At 43.2% G+C, this 24,561-nt stretch overlaps 1 protein-coding gene across 3 annotated transcripts in view; it reads left to right on the forward strand.

Moving 5' to 3' along the window:
* TACC2 (transforming acidic coiled-coil containing protein 2) overlaps positions 1-24,561 on the forward strand; it is a 129,291-nt gene that overhangs the window by 22,141 nt on the left and 82,589 nt on the right. For all 3 annotated transcript variants that reach the window (XM_040605653.1, XM_040605650.1, XM_040605652.1), the window contains exon 3: positions 1,278-7,049. In XM_040605653.1, the coding sequence (XP_040461587.1) occupies positions 1,278-7,049 (5,772 nt within the window). The remainder of the gene's footprint in view (positions 1-1,277; positions 7,050-24,561) is intronic.

Genomic DNA, 24,561 nt, shown 5'->3' on the forward strand with positions numbered 1-24,561 from the left:
CTGGTCACTGACTCACTTCTCCATCAAGTATTTTGTGCACAAAACTTGGGCAGAGGGGAGAGAGGCTTCTTGGATTTCTGGAGATTACTTATATCCAGTCTGTGCTTGGCCTTACAGAAGGTGTTTTAAGCATCTTTTACAGCTCCAGTCTGTAGGGCACTTTGAATTTCTGAATTGTTTGTGGCAAAGCTCCAGTGATGGGCTCACTATGAATGACCTGTCCCTGTGCAGCTATGGAACCAGAGCGCACTGCCATCATGCTGACTTCTGAGCATTTGACAATGTGCTGTCTGTGTACCTTGCTTTGGATGGGGGGCGTGGGGGGCGTGTGTGAGACTTATTATTTCACATTAAGTAAATGATGCCCCTTCTCCTCGGTACAATTCTGCATTCAGTTTTGAATTGATAACCACTCCGTGTTCCCTAAGGCAGTGAAAACATGCCCAGGCTTCCCAGGGGAGGTGAGGGAGAGAACAACGTTAACCTATTTCATGACCTACAAACCTAGGTGTGGAAACTGAGGTCCACACAGTGCACATGAAAAGTATTAGAAATAACTTCTCTGCACTTAATGCACCCACATCATCTCTGTTTCCATTATTTTCTATCTTATCTTTAATGGGTGGGGAGAGAGATCATACAAACGGTTATAGATTATATGCACTGAAATCAAACACTGCAATAAAATGACCTTGTAGCACAGCTATCATTGTATGGCAGCATTGCTGGGCAGGGTGAGACCTTTGACCTTTTGGTGAGAATAAACTGTGCTGATTAGTTGGAGAAAATATTCAACAGATGGGCCCTTCTTAATCTTCTGCTACACAATAAAAGTATAGCCAGATAACAGCAGTTACTGTGGATTGCATGGTCCAGCTTTTTGCAAAGTAGACTCATAGAAACAGAAAAGAAAAACTTTTCTTTGAGGTACTGGTGTTTTTTCCAGTATTTTTTTCACTTGTTCCCATGTTGCTCCTGTAGTCTGTTAGATGTGTGTCCTTTCCCCCACTTAACTAAGATTTTAGAATGGTTAAAATGAGCATGGTGGCTGTCAGGTAAGACTGGGGACATATTTTCCAGAGCAATAAGCATTTAAATCACTGTAATGTATGTCTGACGTTTTAGATCCTGAAAACGGATTATCAGTTTCTCAGTGCATGTACTGCATGGCTTTGAAACATCAGTGGCACAAATTGTTTTTATTCTTTGCTTCATTTGCTTCATATTCTTTGCTTCTTGATTGACATGAAACAAATAAACATTTCCATTGTTGGCAGCATCAGTAATGAAGGCATCAGTAGCTACAGTGCAGAAGATTTATCCAATCCAAATTCAAGCATGGTATCTTCAGAGGTGACAGGACAGAGCACTATCTTGCAAGAGCAAGGAGGACAAACAGACTCTAATTTCTTAAAGCAGGCTGCAGAAGCAGGAGAGAGAAGTCTGTCTATCTCAATGCCTTTTGCAGACTGTGCTACGGAACATGCCACAGCAAATCTTACAAGTAGCAATGAGAAGTTGCCAGCCTCAAATTGCAATGAAGCAGTGCCATCGCCAGGTCCAGTGAATGACAAAGAGAGAATACCATGTGCCAAATCTGTGGACAGAGGCCCAAAATGTGACAATATTGCTGCCACTTCTATGAGAAAGGATGAGAATGATCCCAGAAACACAAGCCTGGAGTCCAGCCCTCCTGCAGCAATTACAGAAATGCAAGGGGTCGCACAAATGAGTTTGAGTGAATTAGGGTCACTCTGGCAGAGTGAACAGCTGGGTGGCATGAGGGAACCACATGTCAGCACATTTCCCCAGGGTAAAGAAGCAGATTATTTTACTGCTCAGGAGGCCAAGCAGGAGCGAGGAGTTTTGGAACTAGGTCAGCCTCAGACTGTAATGCAGCAAGGTAGACAGAACACAGATGGTGGAGAGGGTCTGCTAATGAAAAAGGAAACCTTAATCCTAAATTATCCAGCAACAGGAGGCTCAGACAGTGAAAAATTTCAAGCAATTGTGACTGCTCAGGGCTTCACTGAGATCAGTGAAGTCTGTAATCTACAGATGGGGGCTGTAACAACAGCTAAGGGGAATGAAGCAACTCCAGCTCTATCTGGAAGCAAAGAGGAGCAATCAGAAGCCTGTGCTTTAATGTCAGAGTTGCCTTCTAAGCCTCCAAATCTTTTCCTGGTACCAAAGCCTAAAGAGCCTTCAAGGGAATATGTGTCTGGAAATGACTCTCAAGATCCGGTGAGGAGTGAAGCAGTGAAAATGGCCTCTGAAAAAAACAAATCCATTTTTCAAAGAGATCTTCAAAAGGAGGATGAGCTTGTTAGTGCCGAGCATTTCAGTGTGCCTTTATCATTTAAGAGAGAGGAAGAACAAAAATCAGCTGTCACAACTGAAAGCCGAAAAGATGAAGCCAGTAGCAACAAAATTATAAAAGCTGATGATGTGTCTAGAGAAAGCACCACACTTTCTGAAACAGAAAAAATTATCAATCCCAGAACAGAAAATTCACTGATAGATAAAAGCTTATTACCGGAAGAATATGCATTAAGTACTTCTTTGAGCAGATCCACAAAGCTGAATCAAAAAGAAACTGAGGTGGGTGTAACAGAAGAAAAAAATGAAATCAGAACAGAGGAGGCACAAGTGACAGAAACCAGTGAATTACCTGGGGGGTCAAATGGGGCACAAAGAGCACTGTTGAAATCTGTTAGCAGCCACTGCCAAGACACAGGAAACACCCACTTGGAGGACAATCCTGAAGAATTCAGTCTTTGTGAAAAGACTTCAACAGGTGATCTAGGTGAAGAAGCTGGGGGAAAGCCTCTGAATTTACACAGTGACTTTAAATTGCCCAAAGACAATTCACAGTCTCATGGTTGTAAACCTGAACAACAAATGAGTAAAGAGGAAACAGCTGCCACAGATGAGCTGGAGAATAAGCTCGTGGTTTCACCACAGTTTCCAAGGGAGGAATGCCCACTGAGTTTTGATTGCTTTAACACCGAGGCAGAAGGCAAAACTTCGGGCCAGCCAGGCTGTAACGGGACTGAAAAAGTTTGTTTAGCCAGTGCAAACAGTTCACTGCTCCTCCACTCTGAGAACAATAATATTAAGCAGAGTAAGCAGGATGAGTCCTGGGAAAAGGCTTTTGCTAGAGAAACTGTATTGGAATCTGAATGCAAAACTGATAGTCAAGAAAAGCCTGAGAGCTATAGCAAATCAGAAGAAAGTGCAAAAATGTCCAAATCAAAACTCGAGCTCCAGGGCTTAAATGAGTTGGCAGGGACTATGGATCGCATGGCTGTACAAACTGAGGCGGCCTCATGGGTTTTAGAAGCCAAAGAACAGAACGGTCACATCGCTGAAGTGCCTTGCAGCAGTTCAGAGCAAGGCCCTGTGGCTGTAACTGCACAAAGCAGTGCTGTGGATGGTAAAGAAAATGAGGGTATTCAACAAAAGAAGCACCAATCTGCTGTGAAAAGTTTTGTGGAAGATGAAGATTTGGCGCTGAAAAGTGAATGCAAATCCGATGTGGTGATGCAAGCTCAGCTGGAGCAAGTGGCTGCAGAAAGTCACAGAAATACGAGGATGGCTTGTTCAGAAACCTCCCAGGCTATAGTCAGCACTTCAGGACTAACTCCTCAGAAAGTTCACGTGGAGGATGGGGGTGACAGCCAAATCAGTGAAAACAACTGCCTCTCTGAGAGTGACACATGCACCTCTTCGGAGGCCCTGGAGTGCAGTATCAGAGAATTGCAGGAAAATGCAGATGTTCCAACCGCTTTTCCCCAAGCAGAGCAAATGGAGAAGTCAGTGTCTGTTGCTGGTGACGGTGGCTGGATTTCAAATACAGGACTTGAACAACAGAAGCATCAAAGCAGTCTGACAACTGTCACGAGAACAGATGACCAGGAACACAAAGAAAGGGCACTAAAACCTGAACAGCCATTGGACCTAAATAATCACAGCGACATACCAGAAATACCTCTAAACATTTCAAACAGCCTTAACGAAGAATCTTCTGTGCTAGGTCCAGAACCAATACAATGCAATTCTGACACAGCAAAAGAAAAGGACAAGGACAAAAGCAGTGCCATGCTGTCAGAGGCTCTGTGTAGCAGCGAACATGGGCAAAGTATTTCTGGTGTGACCACGCTTAATTTACAGGATTGCAATGAGCAAAACAAAACTGGTCTCAAGGCAGAAGAAAACTGCTACAGCAAGCAAAACTCAAACAAGCCTGAGCAGGATAATAATTCTTTGATCTCAGCTAGTCAGCACGAAGCAGCATGTCATAGCGATACATTTTCTAAAAAATCTGACAAGAATGAGCAGCCAGGCAGCATATGCAGGATAGAGGATAATATTGAAAGCCAAGCTGCTGCTATAAATGCTCTTCCAGGGACACAGAATTCAGCAAGTGCCACTAACGTATCACAGGCTTTGCCAAGTGATACAGAAATAGCACATACTTCTGATAATTCTGAGAAAAATGATCCTCCAATATCTTGTCCAGAAACTCCATGGAAAATGCCATTAATGGCAGAAAACTCAGAAAAGGTTCTGACTAGTGATGGAGGAATCATCCAGAAAGATGGAAGCATGGAGATATGTTGTGAGGACAGTGCTTGTGCCACAGAAACAAGTAATATGATGAGTGATAAAAGTCCAGGGTCACAAGGATCTCCTTCACCATTACAGGCACATGGGGAAGTAATTCCCACTGATAAGTTGTATAAATCGATCTGTATTCGAAAGACAACAGAGGAGCCTGGTTATTGTCAAGCAGATTTTACAGCCCTGTCTACACAGACCTCTGCACTCAGCCATCCCAGCCCACAGCCTGGAGACAATGCGAACAATGGTACTGGGGCAGAATTACTAAATAATGAGCTTGAAGTTATAGCCTGCCAAAATGCCTTAGAAGGTAACTCGAACTTGCAGATTGCTGCAAGTTCTCAGGCATCTGTGCACTCAGGTTCTTCACCCAGGGCAAGCACAGGTAAACCAGCAAATTCAGAAAACAGCTCTGTAGCACATATGCGTGTGAAGGAAAAAGATGTTCCAGACCAAAGTTTTCAGGGTGATAGAAACAGAAGTTTAGCCCTGCCAGAGACCTTAAATGTGGGGCAAAGTACTGGAAACTTATCACAGTTCAATTCTGAGAAGCTGAAGAAAGAGATATCTGCAATTAAATCCAAAGAAACAAAAAGTGAGGTAAACTTCAAAGAACAGCAAAGTGACAGTTCAGCAGAGTCTCTGTTAGCTCTCCCTACTCTAGAAGGGAAGCTGCTGAGCCTTTCATCATCACAGGGCTGTAATGAGGAAATTGCAATGAATAGCTGCGTAGATGACAAGTACAGTAAGATCTTAGAGAAACCTGGGAATTCAGAAAAAATGGAAGAGCTTTCAAAAGAGAATAATAACATAACCAGGGCAGAGATCAGTATTACTGAGCAGTCTGCAGACAACTCTGGAAAGGAGCATGACGCTCTGACTTCCAGCTCTCTGGACATCAGCTCCAGACTCCCAGACTTTAGGGAGCATATCAGCCAGATATTTAAAAAAACTGTCCACAGCACACTGAGTGATGAATTACCCCAACTTTTGTCTGAAAATCATGCAGGCTTCAAGCAGAGTCCAGTGGCCAAGGATACAGCAGAACTGTGCGGTGCTGAGAACTTCTCAGAATCAAATAAGGTGAACAAAGAAACTCCCAAGGGCACCCCAGAAGCAGAGGGGCAAGAGTTGTCTTTAGCTACTGAGACTTCCTGCAAAGCTGACAAAGGCAAGCCTCTGCGACAAGAAAACATTGTGGCAGAGCTGCCACCAGCAAGTCTCCAGGACGCTGAGAAAAACAGGCAGCCCAGTAGCTGTTCAGAAGTGGTCCCTAGACTGGATGATGCTACACCTGCTGAATGTGCTCTGGAAAATCTGCAAAAGCCAGACAAAACCACTGAGCATCCAGAGAGCAGTGAGATGGAAAGAAAGGAAGGCATGTGTGCTAGTGGGTTTGATCCTGAATCGCTAATAAGCTTAGAGGTAAAGAAGCAAGGACTGGCTTCATTTGATGGGGCAGCAGCTGAGAACTTCCTTGCATATTCTGACAGCAAGCAACAACCCACTGTAGCCGTTATCTCTACAGGCGATGTACAGAAGAGTGACTTAGAAGATGCTGCTACTGCAGAGGGAAATCACTTCATTAAAGAGCATAACGCAGAACCAGTTTCATCTGAAGAGGATGTAAGTCTTCCTACTGAACAATGCCAGGATCCTAAGCCAAATGAACAGAAGAAAAGTGAGTACGGTGATCCAGATGTTGCCGAGAGCATCTCTGACATGGCAGCTTCAACACTTGTCCCAGGAGGATCTTACAATCATGAAAAATTGCCAGACAATTTTCATCTATCACCTGGGGAAAATCAGGAGACACACATTTGCAGTGATTTTATGCATGACGTTAAGTCTCAGAATGATGTGCAGTTGATACAGGGTGATCCAGTAAATAGGAAAGGCTTGGAAACATTGGAAAATTCACAAGATGCAGAGCAAGAAAAGAAAGTGACCGTGCATGGGTTAATAGATTACTTGAAAAACGAAGTAAGCCAGGATGATTGCTTGCAAGCTGACTCTAAACTAGAATCTAGCAATAAGGCTGAGGGAGACGGAAAAGAGAACAGTGACACAGTGTTAAGTACAGCAAAGACAGGTAACGAAAAAAACGGCAACATCCCTGAAACAGGTACTGCAAGGATGTTAGTCACTGGTGAAGGTGACTTAACTATAAACACAAGCACAGAAGAGCAGGAGACAGACCTGTACAAAAATCACTCTCCAACTGTTCCTGTGATGGCGCAGGGTGAGCATTCTGCACGTACAGATCCCACTGTTGCTGAAAATGAGCCGAGCAAGATCAATTCAGAACATGAAAGCTCACTTCGGGATCTCGAAAGGAAGCTACCACCGCTCACATTAACTGTGCCTGAAAACCCTGACCTCAATGAGCTTCAAGCCATGGCTGTGGCAGGATTGCCTACTGAAAGGTATTTACTTTAAATTACTATGTGAAATGGTTGTCAGGACCCTGGGGCTTGATAGGGGTACAATTTGCAAGGCAGATGCCTGTTGTCTGGGCGGTTTGGGAGGGCATGGCACTTATTCTGTTCTTAGATTTCTATTAAATTTCTGTTGTTTCCAAAGGTGGAGTATATGGAAGAAATCTGAAATAATTTTTAAGGGCAGAGGGAGGAGCACAATTCTTACCTGTTCCATCAGCTGGTCCAGATTCCTGCCCTTACCTGTGTGGATTTGCTTATGCTTCCCAGTGTTCACATCTCATAGCCTAAAGTTAGGCAAACAAATAGCACTTCCTAGCCTTAAGTTAGTAGGCTTTTGCCTAAGTTTTGGTGACCCAGTTAAATGAGACCTGCAGTGTTCACATGGTGGATTGCAGCATTTAAAAACAAGCCCACAGTATAACCCAATTACTCACACTGTTAGCTGTCTAGGCCTCCCTCTTATCCTCCTGTATAATATAATTGTATTGACAGTGCCTTTGATCATGGTGTTATCCAGTGTTTCTAATGACATGGAGTTGTTTCAGATGTGAATTCTTCTTAGCTGGCATTTGCGGAGCCTAAGACTTGTTTGGGGTTTTTTTATTTTCCAGATCTAGCAGTAACTGCTTTAACAAAGTTAAGACTTTTTTTGGAGTTTCTACTTTTCTGTCTGAATTCTCAGTTTGATGTGCAGTTAGTTCAAAAGAATTAGGATCTTAGAACAGGTGCTTTCCCTTTACCTAGTCATGTCACTGCTTCACATGTAACCTCAGCAAGTTTTTTGCGCGCTGTCCCTTTCCTTCTCATACCAGAGGAGGCAGCTCTAGCTGGAACTGTGAAGAGACAACAGCAGAGCAGAAGGGTCAAGTGAAAAGCTGAACTATTTCAGACAACATCAAAGAATGGTGTGCATAGATAGAATCTAAGTATAACCAAAAAATCAGATGATACTAACTGAGTAAGGAGGAAAAACATTTCAGTGCCACATTCCTTAAAGGTTAAAATGATAAAACCGTATTGTAAGTGAAAATACCTCAAGTGTTTCTGTTGTTGTGAAAACATGGGGGCGTTCATCCTATCGTATGTGAGTCTGGGACAAAGGCTGAATACGGTCCAATTGTGTGAGCAAAATGTACGTTAGAAGAATACTAGAAGTGCTGGAAGTCTGAACAGCTGTATGACTTTCTCTTTAAGGATCTGTTTATAAAATGACAAGGAAATTAGACCCTGTTATTTCTCTCTAGCTCCTTTTTTTTCTTTTTGTTTCCCTTTATATGACGGGAAGCTTCACAGTGGGTAGCTTTGAAATTACCAAACAAATTGCTGGCATGGCCTGGTTCAGAAGCCTTAAGGGACTATGGGTCAGTACATGCATATGCCTACACATGTGTTTTATATCAGGGTGGGTATCATACTTTAAATAAATACCTGTGGCAAGCAGGGCAGGGTTCTTGAAACAGCTGCTGGCAATTCATGGAGTAGTTGCTTAATACTTGCATATGGTTTAAGAATTCATTATCACCTGTTTTTCCAGTGTGAGGGTTTGTATCAACAGACAGCTGCTACATTTGGACTGCGGCTGTAAGTGGTGTCACACACATACCAAGTGTGCATACACATGCAAGAGATATGCATGCAGAGCCGTACGTGATTACAGTATTGTAGACTTAAACACTGGGGACTCTGAGAGGTGGTAGAGAGGAGTCTCTGCTTCTGATCAGACTTGTTTCTTAGAGGAATATGCATTTATAATACAAAAAAGAAATAGAAAGCATTAGTTGAGCGGTCTGGTCTGTCTTTAGAAGGTCCAACATGCTGACCAGTCCAGTTTTTGCTTGAGCTTAAAACTGGTTTTGTATAATTGAATTTCAAGCTGTATTCCATACCCTGTATACTTTGGTCACAACAGTTTTTGCTGCAGGGTAGTTTCCAGTTTTTACTGCCCTTTAATCCTTACAGAGGATAAACTATAATAGCTGTACAAAAAAAGGTGCACATTTCTAAGAGCTGACTGTGGGGATTTGGGTGTGAAGGAAAGAACTCCAGCGAGAAAGAATCCTCCCCAGCTTTCAAAATAAATAGTAGTAAGAAGTATATTATATTTAGGAGAAGGAAATGGCATGTTCTAAATTATTTCACCATTGTTTTCTCCCCCTGCTCTGCTTCTGTATGTCTCCATCTCTTACAAAACCTTTATGTTGAAACCTCACCTCACTGTGGGTGAGGGGGCAAAGCTGTGTGATCTGACTCTTAAATCCTTGTTAGGATTTCTTCCTGTGGAGGAAATAGAGGTATTTCTTTCCTTTGTGGCTATGGTACTGGGAGGAGGCTGGTCTTGGGTTGAACCAAGATCCAAGAACTGTCTGAAGTGACTCCCGCCCCACCTCCCTTAGGGGTGGGACAGCGGCCAACTAATAAGAAGAGCCTTTGTGTCTGAAGGCAATAGTACAGCACCAATAACTTCCCTTCAAATCTTCACTAAAAAGGACAAATATTTTTGGAAAGGATGTAGTGGCTGAAGGATTAGCCCCACTTTCTTGTGGAAGTACAGTTGTGCAGGAGTAGGGGAGGGTTGGATTTTGGCAAACCTGTCTGTCAGCACTGAAAAGGAGTAAAAAATAACCCATTATTTGATGGTTTTGACATTTTTCTCTCTCTACCCAATCTGTGACTGAAAACCTGTGTTTGTGATGGCCATATCTGGACGACAAAATGTTGCCCTTCCCACTTCCTATTGGGCATCCAGCTGCTCCATTTTGCTGTCTGAGTTTTACTTGGAAAGAAAGATCAGGACTTGAAGGTTTTTTGGGTTTTTTTCCTCCTTTTGTAACGTCTACACCCATACATCTTCATTCTTTTATGGAAGGAGAAGGAATGTTCATGTCCTTATACCCTATGCCACTGAAATGGTCCTCTTTGCATCATGACCGATGGCAGGTGTTGAGCAAAACATGGAGCAAAATCAGAAATTATGGCAAAATTTTAGGGATGTTTAGAGGTCACGTGGAGGTTTTTGATAACTTCCTGTAATTCAGCTGGCTGGTACATACAAACCGGCATTGTCTCTTGAAAAAAGTGCTGAGAGAGCTTTTTCAAGTGGAAGCTCTGAAGTCATTCCCAGTTGTGCACCTGTAAGGTACGGAGAAGAGATTGCATCATTTGCTGATTCTTTGGTTTGGCAAAACCCTCAAATTGTTAACAGCCTTTTGGGTGTTCCAGGGTTGCAGAGATACTCACGGACGCAGCTTGGGGTGGGTGAACACTGGAAGAGCTCAAGGAGTCATAAGCTTGCTGCAAGCAATGACACTCACTTTGCAATAAGGTGAGGTTCTTCTCTGCACCCCTCAGCAGAACCAGTTTGCTGCGCAGAGCAGAATGGGCTGTGCTCGCTGCAGTGCCAAGCAATATGCCCAGTGCCTTCACCTGCTTCCGATGCAGGAGGGCACTGTGCAGGCCTGGCATTCCCAGAGCTGCTGCTGCTGCTGCAGATTAAATTGGCTTCTTCTGGAGCTTACACAGCAGAAGCAATCCTTATTCCAGCCTGTCTATGCAAATCAACAGACAAGACTCAGTGCTTTCATAGCTGTACTCATGCAAATGCTCATTCTTCCTCTGTGGTGCCTGAACCTTCCTTGCTGGCTGACCTGCTTTTCTCTATATGAGTAGCACATAAAGCCAGATGTAAAGGGCAAGGAGGCTGTGGCACTGCACTGCTTTGGAGTCAAATGTTTCCTAACAGGTTTGGCACTGCAAGGAACTTCACCAGGAGGGCCCTTTCCCAGCTATAGCACTATATTGTAGGTGCTCTCCTGTCGCTGCCAAGGGTTTTGCAAGAATAGAGTTCTGCTGCATTGACTCACATTACTTATAGATCTAAATAATATTCTTATATGGGAAGTATGTTGCAGCAGTTGGCATCAGCAAAGCTACTTGAAAAATGTTCTTTATGTCCTATGCACAGATCAGACAAGATCTTTCAAGTTGGTCCAGACATACTTCTGGATTTGCTCCATGCCTTGTTCTTGCCATCGAAAATTGGCAAGTTCAATAAGTCTGAAAAGAATATTCACTTCTTAGTAAATACCGACTTGGTCTTTTTTGTCTGTATAACAAATACAGTATTAAATATTTTAACAGTCTTGGTGGATGAGATATGGAATGTAGAACTGCTTTTCAGATCAGTCAAGTGGGTTTTGAGCACTAAGGCTTTGTGTTGTTAACATCTGAAAACAAGAGTTTGGAGTTAAAAGGAAACATCAGAATAGTGATAATGCAGCTGGCTTTATTTCTTCTTTTTTTAAAAAACTTCAAAATTAACTCAGGTGTGCAGCATCTCAGGATCACAAACAAAGGGAAAAACTAGCTGAAGGTGATTTTCACATAAGTGAAATGTACAAAATTAATCAGGCTGTTTGTCTCTCTTGCCCTTCTCCCTTTGCATCTCAATTCTTTCTCTTTATTTCCTTCCCATTCTACTGCCATTCTTATCCTCAGTAGGTGCAACTGTTAGTACAGTTGTGCTTTTGGAGATGCAAGCAGTTCAGCCTGCAGTCCTTAACTAAATTAACTGTATGGGGAGTTCTGCGGGATTTTGTCTGTGTGAAATCTGTGATATTGAATTTTGGTATTTTTCTATTTGTGGAAGAGTAAAATCAAGATAACTCCACTGTTATCCAACAGACATCTCACATTGCTTTCGAAGATTTACTCCAATGGATACCTTTGACAGAATTGACTGCTGTTTTAGGCAGTGTCTAAGTCAGCATAAAGTATTTATAGAATGCTGATTTGATCATATCCCTTGTTGTACCCAAAGCACATGCCGACGGAAAACCAGGTATGTGATACCGTGCTGGTTATTTCTTTATTTTATTTACATATGCCTCTGCTATACAAGAGTATAGAAGTAAATAATCTCTGGTCCTGCCAAATTGCTGATACATCTTGCAGTATTGAAAACATCCTGTAATACTTTTGAGAACCATAGTCACATATTCGTAAGGTAGATATTGACATGTATGGGATACATGAATTGCTGTCTTCACACATCCCTTCTATGTTTCCTAAGAAATTACATTTATTCAATCAAATACAGGCATTTGGTAAAGGAATCCAGCATGGACACTGTAATACTTCGTCCAAGATCTGGACAGGCAGTTTAGCACCAATTTTTGTCTTCTTTTCTTACTAAGTTAAAAATTACTTTCAGATTACTTTTTTTTTTCCCTGATTAGCTTTCCCCAGATGTATTTTTCAACCTTGCTTCTTCCAAGTAAGCTGCCTATTTTCTCAAAATTGTTTTTGCATATCCTACAGATCCCCATATTTTGTCTATTCTGACTCTATCTTCTGGCTTCTTGCAAAATTGGGTACCATGAAGCTAGTTCCACTGTCCCTGCTTGTAATAGAATATGCAAAGCAGGATTAGCCCCAGCTTTGAACCCTGTGGAGGGCAGCTCTGAGAACAGCAATTACAGACACGGGCATGTTCTCCATGACTTGGATGTGGCTTCCTTCCAGTTCTTCTGCATCTTGGCATGCTTGCATTGCACTAGTGCTTCTCAACCAGGACTACTCTGGAGACATGTCTGAAGAGCCAGAACTCCATAGTACTTGCCTCCTCGTCCTTTGCTTTCTGTTTTTTCTCCTGCTATCTTTTATGTTGATGTCCTTGAAGCCTCTCTTATCAATATTGGTCCAGGTATATGGAAACTCACATGTGCATTGCTATTAGCAGGTGGGGCTTACTTAGATATTGCTATTCCTCAACATTTGGGAACTCTGAGAATGTCAAAAATTGTTAGATGGATCTGTTTGGGCCTGTTCATCTACATTCAGCGTGACTGGTTAATGCTTATAGTAGAGTCTCTCTGGCCTAAAAGAAGCTCTGCATCTCAAATTGCAGGAAGTGTGGAAAAGTTAATTGCCCCAATCAAAGGCTTAATTGTTCTGGATTCTAAGGTCACTCTGAAATGCTGAGTGCCACCATTCTGTGCTGTTGACAAGAGCCAGCCCTAATACGTTAGTTAATCTTGTTCTCCTTGCTGAAATTTGCTTGGGATCTCCTCCCAGACTAAACATTTCCTGATGAACTCTTCTTTATTCACCCAGGCTTAGTTCTTCCTCTCCATGTTAGGTACCTGCCCCATTCATCCATGGTCCTTAGTAAAATAACTGGCTGTCTGAAAGTGCCCTAAGACTCTGCAAGGTTGTTTCGAGTTTAATTTCATTAATTTACTTTTTTTTACTTCTTGGTACATTCCTTTCAAGACAGCTGTGTGAAAGAAGGCTACAGCTGCAGCCTACTGCTCCAGTGGAGTGATATCAGCAAAGAATTTTTGCCCTGAGCCTCTAACAGATCAGCCAGGGAGAATGCTGCACAGATCCCTTCTCACCCAGACCGTCCTACAAGCACTATACTCCCAGTTATCCTGCTTTGCTTAAATAAGGGGGATGACTAGATTTTTCAGCTGATAAAAAATTGAATTAGGAAAATAGACTGTATGTAGACAAGTAGGATTTAAATGTTTCATTGGCCTGAACTACCTGGTGTTTTCCAGCCTCAGACCTGTAAAGCTTGGCCTCTCTTTGTAAATGATGCTCTGAAAAACAGAGAGCACTTGGTTCATGAAACTGAAACTCATCAAACTGCTTTTTTGATTCTTTTTCAGCCCCGTTTTCCGTAGCTCCTCTGGCTAGAAACACAAACAGTGTAATCAATAAGGCCTTTTCTTTTTTTTCTAAGGCACTCAAGAGCTTATGTAAAATCTTTGGAATTTGTTAGCATGATAACATTGTTATGCTCTCCTAGTTGATAGAAATATCAAAGCCAGCTAAGAATAACTCTGCAGCAGACACAAAAGTATGGATTTGTTTCCTGGAGTGAAAGCAAAAAACATGTATGCATTGCTCAGTTTCTAACAACTAAGGAAGAAATTGTGGCTGTCATGAAAATAAATGGACACTTAAAATTCCCATTCTTAACAACGTCATTAAATGAGTCAAAATACAGAGTTAGTTTTGCTGACTATTTAAAAGTCTCCGAGATTTTCTGTATCTTCTCTTTTTTCTTTTTCTGAATGCGATGGTACCTGAAACTTCTGTTGCACGCAGCATTCTTCAAATCTTGTTCTTCTGGTAGAAACTCCAAATAAACTTGGTTTGCAAGAGAAGTTATCACTGGAATTTGTAAGGCTTTGAGTCTAGGAAGGGGTTTCCTAAAAATAAATCTTACTTGTTTGGAAATTTGCAAGATGGCAGTTTCCCATCACTGTGATCCTCCAAAATGTAATGGGACAACATTAAACTTCCCTTTTTTTCGAGGGAGAAGGTTAAACCAAAAGTCTGGGAATTTAAAGAGATGGCCATCCTAAAGCCTCACCAATAAAAGTTGCTGGAAATTGCACAACCTAATTTTCAACCACCACAAACAATGGTTGTGGGCAATTTCTACATGGAAAGTAGTGGAAATACAAGGTTCAGGTGTTTGTTACAGAAGTGGCTTGGATATCTCAGCCAGGCTGCTCTGCAGCTAGTTGGGTCTGTGGTTTTGCAGAGTGTATGACTATGAACTTCTGATTAGGAAATACAAAAGAGAAACTCCTCTTTAATTGTAAACAAACAAGTATATTTACATTGTTTCCTTTGTTGCAAATGGCCTTAAAAATGGGTAATAAGTTTTCACAAAGAACAATTTAAAATCACCCCCCCACATTTTCTTAAAGTTTGTCGCATGATGCAGCTGTATTGTTCAGAACAAACATAGGCATTGCTGTTTTGCCAGCTTTTTCGCAAGTTTATCACAAATATTGTAGTATTTGTATTTGCTTATAGACCTGTAATAACCTCAGTTTAAAGAGCTGGAGAAGCCTTTTTTTCACGCTTACAGGGAAAAACTTGACAATCTGATCTGAGTTTATCCTGTATTCTCAAAAACCAGAATTCAAATTTAAAAGAAAAACTGTGTGGGTGTTTTAGTTTGGGTTGTTTTTCTTTTTTTTTTTTTTACATTTGTTTCATGTAACATTCTTTCTAAGCCAATTTCATGGGGTTTTCATAGTTTTTTTAATGGCTTACTCATTCCTTCCTCCCTGCTTCCCCTGCCCCCCAAGTGCTTTGGTTTGGCAAAAGTGACATGGTTTATGGGGAAAACCCTCTGAGTGAATTCACAGGAGCTGGGCATAGCGGGTCGGTATGGTGTCCATCAGGAGCTTTCACCAGGTGTCCACCCACTGTCTTAAAGCACCCCGACCATGGAGCACAGCCTGAATGACAAGGTCTCTGATGACATTTCTCAAGTCATAGTCCATCTGAAAACACAACCTAAAATGATGTCCTGGATTCTAGCACTTCTGGAGGTACCGAACTTAAGTACCTTTAATTTTCCTGTAATTCAGTTTCCCATCTTCCTGAGTGTGGGGTTAAAATATGCACCACATACACCTGGAGAGAATATTCGTGCAGTCCTGCAGTTAGGAGCAGCGCGGGATGTGGAAGCTTGGGTGAAGCATGTATATATGTATATAAAAGCGTATACACATATATATTTATATATATATATGCTCTCTGCCTTCCAGCACCATGTGCCTATATCATGTCAGGTAACTATGTGTCACCACAAGAACTTTGTTGTACCTGTGTTGTGAACTACTTGGTATTGCCAAACTAAAAAGAAGATTGTTTCATTTAGGGTTTCCTCAACCCTTAAGATTGCAACCCGACTTCTCACATATAGCTTGGTAAATTTTATTTTCATGGGCACAGACATATGTAAAAAAGGAAAAAGGGGGGATCTGGCAAAGATAAAACCCTTCGCTAGAATGCAAACTACTGTTGTTGTTTAAAAAAATTTAAAAGCATTAAAGAAGCCCCGCCACTCCCCCTGGTACAAGCCAGCCTGACGCCTTCTGCCCTTTCCTTGAGGCTGACTGTTCCCTGAGAGCTAGGGAAGGGCCCAGGCTCCAGCGGGGCCATGCTGCAGGCTGTCTCCTGCCGCCGAGTCCCTCTCATCAGCACGCTCAGCGCTCCCATCCAGCTCCGGCCCTCCGGAGAAATCTCTTGCGACACTTACCGCTGCAGCGCTTTGATGTGCGGGCTCCCCGCCTCAGCCAGACGGCCTGTCACTGCCGGCTGCAGCCCGAGTCAGCCCTCTCTAATTGTCTCCTCAGTCTTGCTGGGAGGTTGCTTATCTCTGGTTTTCCTGTTGCTTTTCAGCTTGTTTCCTCTCTCCTCCCCCCAGCCTTCTATTACCATCGTGCAAGCACACCTTAGCGCCGCGTTCCTGGGGTTAGTTCCTGCGTATGGCTTTTGCTGTGTTTAAGTAGCAGAGGACACTGGGAGGAAAGTGGAAATGTTTTTGTGGCAAAGGTGGGTTGAGACTGGGTTTCGGTACAGCAAGAGGCTATGAATAAACAGGGAGAGGCATGTTATTTCAGAAAAATGACCATTTTATTCCAAAAATGCTTAATTTGGGTTTGCTAGCTGGAATGTAGGTAGTCTGTGTCTGTGGCTTTGCGCCAGACTGAAATGCTGCTTGCAAGAAAATCAAAATTTATTTTAATGAATCTTACTCTCTCCAGGGTTCCCCCCCCCCCCCTCAGGGCTGTTATACCTGCAGAAGCTATTTCTGAAATGGTTTCCAGATGGCAAAAGAGTTTGGTTCCCCTCAAAATAAGAAGGTGGCTGAAGGCTTGTACCTGTATCAGAAATCACAGGCACTTTTTCCGCGCCCGGTTTCCTGCTGCTTGGGAGGCAGGATATGTGAGACCTGCTCTCCCCAGAAACTTTAACTCTCAGCTTGATCCTAATTCTTGCCATCAGAGCGGATACTACTGGCTACCGGTGCTGTAGCTAAGTGAATTCTCCACGTACACGCCTGGTGTTTGCCCCTCAATAAGCCATACCTTGCAGCCCAGGTGATGTTGGTAGTCTACGTGTTTTTACAGCATTTTCACCCATGACAGTATCTGATTTGGTCTACGGTGGTCATTTGGTATATTCTTCTATTTTCTGTACAGATACCTGAATTGTTAAAAGCAGCAATGAGCGCATCTAGGGGAAATCCCTGCCATCTGCTTTCAGACTAGATGTGAAAGTTCTTCTGTAACGCAAAATTTAGCTGGTCAAATATTTGTTCCTTCCTTTTGCTTACAGAAAATTGAACAAGGGCTAGAAGGAAAAACAGTTCAAGAGTAAAAAAGAATATTAAAAATTAGTATTAACAAATTGATTAATAGCTTTTTCCACCTGAGGCTCCGTTCTGAATTGATGCTTTGAGAGGTCCAACTGGTATCATTGCTGTACCCTAACATTACAAGGAGATGCACGGTTCTGCCGAGAGCTGGGCTGAGTTCTGAAGAGGAAATGTTAGTTTTGTCACCCAAGCAGGTGCAGCTGGTACCACAGTTGAATGTCCAGAGTTTGGGCAGAGAGCACACAGAGTCAGCTGGGAAACTAAGCTAAATGAAGTCCCTGTAGCCTTCATTTTACATTTTACAGCACAGCATTTTACCTAAAATATCTAAATTAGATATTTGGTAAGCAATGAATCTGCCTGACTGTCTTGCTGCAGGATAGATATTGTAGACATTTTGTCTATAGTTATTGTATGACATGTTATAAACACGATAATGATCTCCCTGGGTAGAGACTCAATTAATTCCTTGGGTGCTGGCAACTTGTATATGCAGTTTGGTGCATCTCAATGCAAAGACTTAATTACCTGTAAAGCCATTCTTTTGTGTAGTAATAAACCTGTCGGAAGCCTAAGAGATTAATAAGGGCACACAACTAATTAAAACTGCTCCATTTTCTTATAGGTAGAGAAACCTACAAGAAAACCTGTGTGACTTTAGGAGCTGGAACTTAACACAAGAATTAGACTAGGAATAAAAAGGGTTGCTTTGTGTTTACAGCTATAAAGTTTCTGTGAAAGTTGTTAGGAACTTTTCCTGCATCCTGAAACTTTAAAAAAGTTATCTCTAAGGTTGGGCTAAACACCATTCCCGCATCCCGAGTCTTTAAGAAGTTGCCAAACACCATCAACAAGGCGAGGCTCCGCTGAAGTGGTTTTTGACATGTCAGGAGGTATTTGTGCGTGCTGTAAGCGCTGCACACGCTGTGATTTAATCTCTCCACATCCCCCACCGCGTGCTGTGCAGCGGATGGAAACTCCGAGCAGCCACCGGGCTGCCGTGACTCAAAAAGTCCTGGAAGACATTCCACCGCAAAACCAGGAGAAAAAACCCAACAACAACAACAACAAAAAAAAGCAACCCGAACCAAAAGCAAATCAAACCCCACGTGGGACCCGCGGCTCCCCAGCCGGCAGCCGTGGGGCGGAGGCGCGGCCCCGGCCCCCGGAGCGGCAGGCGGGCGCGCCCCCGGGCTGCCCGCGCTAACCCGGCCCGCCGGGAGGGGACGCGGGGCGCGGCGGGCCCGGTGGCTGCGGCCTTTCCTCGGGGAGCCTCATGGGAGGAGCCTCCGCGGAGCAGCTCCGGGCTCCTGCTCATCGGCCTTTTGTGCGCTCCAGCTCGCCCCAGCTGCCGCGGCCGGGGCCGGGCTTGGCGGGCGGCAGAGCCGCTGCTCCCGCCCGGGATGGTGGAGGTGGAGGGGACTGGTGTGAAAGCGGCGGCCTGCGGCGGGCTGGCGGGCTGGCACCGAGGATGACTGAGAGCAGCAAAGCTGGTGATTATTTCCTGGCCTTGGTAAGTAGGCACTTGTGAGGGGAAAGTTAGCCGAGGAAATAACAAAAGCATTGTGCGGCTACGGGCTGTGTCAGAAGCTGAAAGATAGCTGTTGTTTACCACCGCTCTTCTGCCTCTCAAAAGATTATTGCACTTTTTTTTTTTTTTTTTTTTTTTTTTTGCCTTTGAACAACTTTTGGAAAAGTAACACTTCGCCGAGCAAAATGCCCTCCTGCGCTCCCAGCTGCCTGCAGCTCTGGGCTCCGATCAGCAACCCGTGCCTCCGGGAGGGGGGCAGTGGCGCTGGCTCCTGCCCTGGCTTGTGGTCAGGTCCCGCCCGGCTTCGGGGGTGAGTGCTGAAGGCACCGAGAGACTTCGGGTTTCCTAGCTGGAATTTGGCAATTTTTAAATTCTGCGGCAGTGACATCAAGGACGTGACTGAGAGACCTTCAGAGAAGCTGGATGGTGGTGACGTTATGGGCTTTTTATAATGGTTGACAGTTATTACAGCAAATATGCTTATTCATCCTGTACAGGTGTGATTTATACTTCCAACACTTTTATGTGGCTTTCTGTTGTCCCTCTTTTAGCTTGTGAAGGAAGTAATACTGTAGCGCATGTTTTGGTCCCCTTAAGTCTTTTAATCTAAAATAATTGTATTTGTTTAATGAAATAGCTCCCCATAATTTTTAGGTTTTCATGTGACCACAGTAATGTAGAATACTCAGGCAAAAAAAAAAAAAAAATCCTGTTTCATGGTTATGTCTAATCACATTAATGATCAACACGTGTTACAAAAATTAAGGGACTTCTAAGCAAGAAGGGTTGGGTGAGAGAGGAAGTCCGAGCCCTCAGGTAATGAGTGACTAAACACCACCCCCTGCCAAGATAACTTCTTTATCTTGTCAGGATTTCCACAAGCACTGCCAGAAAAGTATTGCTTCTGCGAATTACTTACTCTCCGTTGTCCCGTGCCCAGATTGCCTGACAGCGATAGCACTCTCTTCCCGCGGGCCAGGTCATCAGGAGTTACCTGCACGGTTTGCCAGCTGCTGTGCAGGTAGCTTTCTGGGGCTGCATTTCATAGGTGGGGTATTGCCTTCAGGAAGTCTTTTACAAGATGCTTTTATTTCTCCAGAATGCAGTTTCTGCGTTTGTTTTCCTTTCTTACTCTGTTCATACGGAAGTTTGCAGTACGTGAGGGGTCTGTCGGTGCTGGAAGCACAGCCGTGTGCCGGGAGCCAGGCAGCCGCACGGTCCCGCATGGACTGCTGGCAGCCCACAGCCTTTGAGAGATACAGCTGGTTCCTGTTGCTCAGCCAGGGTGCTGGCAGCTCCCTTCCCTGGGGACAGGTGTGACTCAGGTGCTGCCCAAGCTGCTGTGGGCTGGGCTGGCTCTCCCTGGGTGCTCTTAGTACCATTAGTCAGCATCCAGACCTGTCCTGCTCATTGCTTGAGCCTGGCTCAGAGGAGGAACATGTAGATCTCAGACACTGGAATTAATTCCCCCGGGAGCCAGTTCTGGTATCTTGGTGGCAGTGTCTTTTCTGTAAGTGCAGAAATGCTGCCGTGCAGAGTACTGCACATCAGACTCATGTGTCCCCTGTATGACAATCATTTTATTTATTTAATTAACGCATGCCAGTTCATCTCTTGGATACCTTCATTACTGTGTTTGTACAGCACCCGGCTCAGCAGGACTGAGCCTGGCTGAGGCGTGCAGAAGGTCCTGCAGTGTAAATACAAATGCTGATACGAGGCACTTAAGGCATAGTTTCTCCTTCAGAGTACAGAAGGAATTTGAGAGATTTTTCCAAAACCACATTTTTAAATGCATAAGTAAGTCCTTGCTGGGCTTACAAAAGGCAGCATCTTTCCCAAAACTTAAACTTTTGACTGTGAACGTGTGTTTAGCTGGTAAAAGTAAGTCCCTGGTTGTATCTATGCATAGTGACCAGCAAAAGTAACCAGTGACCCCAGTCATTGTTAGGTCTGAGCTTTGAAAGCTGTTGCTGGCCTATGGACTTGCCCTGTGGGGACATCATTTAGTTATATGGATGTCCTCTTAGTTCATTGGGAAATAAAGACATGTATTTTTCCTAAAACTCTATTAATTTAAAAATTGATTTTAAATTACCTCACAAGAAGTAGGGGGGGCTGGGGGGAGAAAGAGCGGTTTGTTTGCTTTTAATCCTGTGCTGGTATTTTATGCAGCACTTGGCTGAATTGCTTCCTGAGCAAGATTAGGTTTAGTTTCTGATGCCAGTAATGTTGATTCTAATCTGAGAAATAGCTTACCTCCTACTCTGCTAAATCACGTTGACAGGAGTCCCAACAATCATGAAAATATTTTTGAAGAACAGAAGTACCAAAAGTGCATAGAGTTACTATAGCAGGTGATTGTTGTATTTTCTACACATGAAGTTTACGTTGATGAATGTGGCTAGTGTATGAGGTAAGCTACAAAATAAAGTATGAGAAACTAAAAATTAGTATTGTGAAGGAATTACATAATAAAATAGATGAAATTTTGTAAGGTGCAGTGTGTCTGAATGAATGAATTTGAACTGATGTAGATGCTGCTAGATCTCTTTCCCATGCAAAGAATTGCAGTGTAAGTACTTACCAGAAATAGCAAATCCTGTCAGTGTTTTTCTGTGATTACTATTTTTTTCTTGCGTATGCGTGAATTGAGGCTCAAAAGTTTGACTCTTTGGCCCAAGTTATTACAAAGCCAAGCATGAAATCCAGAGGGTTTTGTCTATATGCCTAGTTGTACACCATGAGCAACGTCTCATATCTGGAAGAAAACAAAATAGCGGGTGATGAGAGTGCTGAGAGATCAGTCCTGCCTTGTGGTTGTTGGTGTCATTTTCCAGAGGTTTCTGGAGAAAGAGCAGGATGTATAAATCTTACTGTTATCTCATTAAAAGCAACCACATGCTTGGGACTAGGAGATAGCAGGGCTTGAAATGCTTATTTGTTTCCCTTGGAGTAAATTGGAGCTGTTGTTGACTGTTCAAAGGGAGCCACATCCAGCTCTCCTGACTGGAAAAACTGCTGTTGGGGGGTTGGTGCCGAGGAGCTGACCCTGGTTGCCCCTGTGTCCGTGCATGTAAAGCTGTGCTTTTTTACGTATTTTAAATACATTTCCTGCCTTGGTTTGAAAGCTTCTTACAGAGACAGAGGTCAGACCTGCTGTGTTTAAACAGAAGAAATTACCTAGGTTTATGCAGTTATTTCACATTCATTCATTGGTATTTAATGACGACTATGGGTCAAGCTTTGTCTGACACTTGCTGTTTGCATACCTGCCTTCTAACAGTGACTTGGAAAATCGCTTTTCAAGGATAAGTAGAGGCTGTAAAAGTGAAATGATGAAACTCTAAAGCCTAGGGACACTTGATGGGTAATGTCTTTCACTTGTGACACACTAATAACAGACTGAACCCCTTGGTCTTTGGGCTGAATTTAGTCTGCTCGTTGCAGCTGTTAGTAAGCAACTGCTTGTTAAACTGTGAGGTATTTTCCTTTGAAAAGTATTTCAGTCATGCTTGTCATAAGTAGAATTTGGAAGTCATTTTAAGTAGATCCTCTTCTAAGACTTGACCCAGAACTTAGGCAATGGAATGGAAAAAGGTTGTGGCCTTTTTACAGAGCTCAATTCTTGGAACAAATTGGCCTAAAGGGCTGCTGGCAGCCCAGGACTTAGAGCAGGGACCTGGTGGCAGGCACCTGTGAAGGAAGAAGGTCGTGATGCCCAGGAATGTCAGTGGTAGAACTAGTTTGAGCAGCTTTTGGATAGCTTCATTGTTTGTCCTGCACAGAGCGGGGTGGCTTGGCAAGGAGCAGCTTTGTGGTCACCTCCCCTAGCCCAAGTTTTAAGTTACGTTGTTCTTCGTAGACTGTATGAAAATCACTGTCTGGGAGTTCATCACACAGGAAATGTGAGTGGTAGTGGGCAAGTGCTTCACTTCTCACCAGACTGGAGCACACTAGTACAACAGCTTCAGCTGGGGTTTTGGCTTTCACTGTACTTTCTACACGTTCACAGGAAATGTAGCTTTGTCAGTAGCCAGTACAAGACCCACCCACCTGTGTTTTACTCCTTATGTATATAAGCAAAAAATTTCAATGTCCTGTTGCGAAGATCTGCTTTCTAAACACTTGTTTTAAGGCAAAGCAGAGGGGTCACCCCAGTTTGTGGTTTAAATATATGCAACTCTTAGCAATGAATGAAAGCTGGTCCTTTTACACTAAGAAGAAGGGCTTAAGAACTTGTAAACAGCTCAAAGGTTTCTACAGTAGACAGGGTCCTGAGGTGTGGTTAAACCAGAGGACATGTAGACAGTTAATTGCTTAGTATTGTAATTAGATAAAAGTAATACTGCTAAGCTTAAAAAATAATCAGATGTTCTAGGCTGTGATCTGAGAACTGCACTCAGTGCAGTGGGTTGGTCCCCCTCTTGTTAGTGTTGGCATTAAGGAGAGCAGAATGCTACTTGGCCTGTCAGGGATGCCATGGACAAATAAACTGCGCCGAGTGCAGAATGATGCTGTCATAACTCTGGAAATTAAGAGCAGAAACACTGGCTTACAAAGGATTACAGATCCTTTTATTATCTATAGTAAAAGAATCAGAAAACAAGCTTGACAGATCATTTTTCCTGTATGGATGTGTTACAGAATCCTTTAGATAACATGCATGAAGTGTAAGTCTATTCAGATGGTAGCCTTCACTCCTTACCAGAATAGCACTGATCCTATTCTAGTGCAGTTTAATTAACTTCTTTTGTTCTTTGAAGCAAAATTAAACTACAATAGAGAATCATACTAGATCTCTGGATATGGAGTTAGGTAAGGAAGTAATCGTTTAGAGTTAAGGCTGAATTCTGTGATTTAGGGCTTTTCATTTTTGAGCTGAAATCCCAAAGGCTGAGTGACAGTTTTAAGTTTATACTCCTCTGCTCAAAGCCATCTGTGTATTGTTCCATCCGTCTATTTCAACCCCTGTACAGGGTTGTGTTCACTTGGTAGTACAGGAAACAACATGGACAGAAGGGGGGTCAGGAAAGCAGCGTCTTAAAACTGAGCCACTTCAGTGAACCTGCAGTGTGAAACTGGAACTCCAATTAAAGGTCACATTTTAGACTTTATAAAAACCTGAGGATTTTGGTGAGTTTTAGGGAAAACTTCCAGGGCCCTGGTCTCTGGGTAACCACATGGGAAAGTCAGGCTGAAGTAGGCAACAAAAACAGTTTTCAGGGTGTTCCCATGGTTTGGTGTCTGTTAAAAACAAAAAAACCCTCACCCTTCTTCAGCAAGGCTCCTTTCCTTATTGATTCAAGGGTGTGTTTCCAAACTGTTTTCTTTTACAGACATAGTGCTGGTGCTCAGCTGCACCCTGCTTTCCCCAGGTATGGGGCAAGGCTGGGTGTGTCCCTCTGTGTGCTCCCTGCAACACCTGGGACACCTTTGTCTGACTCTCTACTCCTGCTGATGAGCCCTCACACAGCTTCATTGGCAGGAGAAAGGTTTCTGAACAAGGAAATCTTGCCATTTATCTTGTTCAAGCAGTAGCTAGTTTTCTCATTTGCTTTGTAAAATCAGAATGAAAATCGGTATAATTTGCCATTGGATTGTACTGTCTCATTGCTCCTGTAGTTGTAACACAGACAAAAATGCAGTAACTTCAGTCTGGTGGGAACAGTAGAGCTGTGTGCAAAAGCAATTTATACTAAAAATGCCGACTTTTGCTGCGTTCCCTAATGCACAAGGTAGCATACGCATGCTGAAGTCCGGGGGTTCGAACA

Source organism: Falco naumanni, chromosome 9 (assembly GCF_017639655.2).
Source record: "Falco naumanni isolate bFalNau1 chromosome 9, bFalNau1.pat, whole genome shotgun sequence".
Lineage (NCBI taxonomy): Eukaryota > Metazoa > Chordata > Aves > Falconiformes > Falconidae > Falco > Falco naumanni.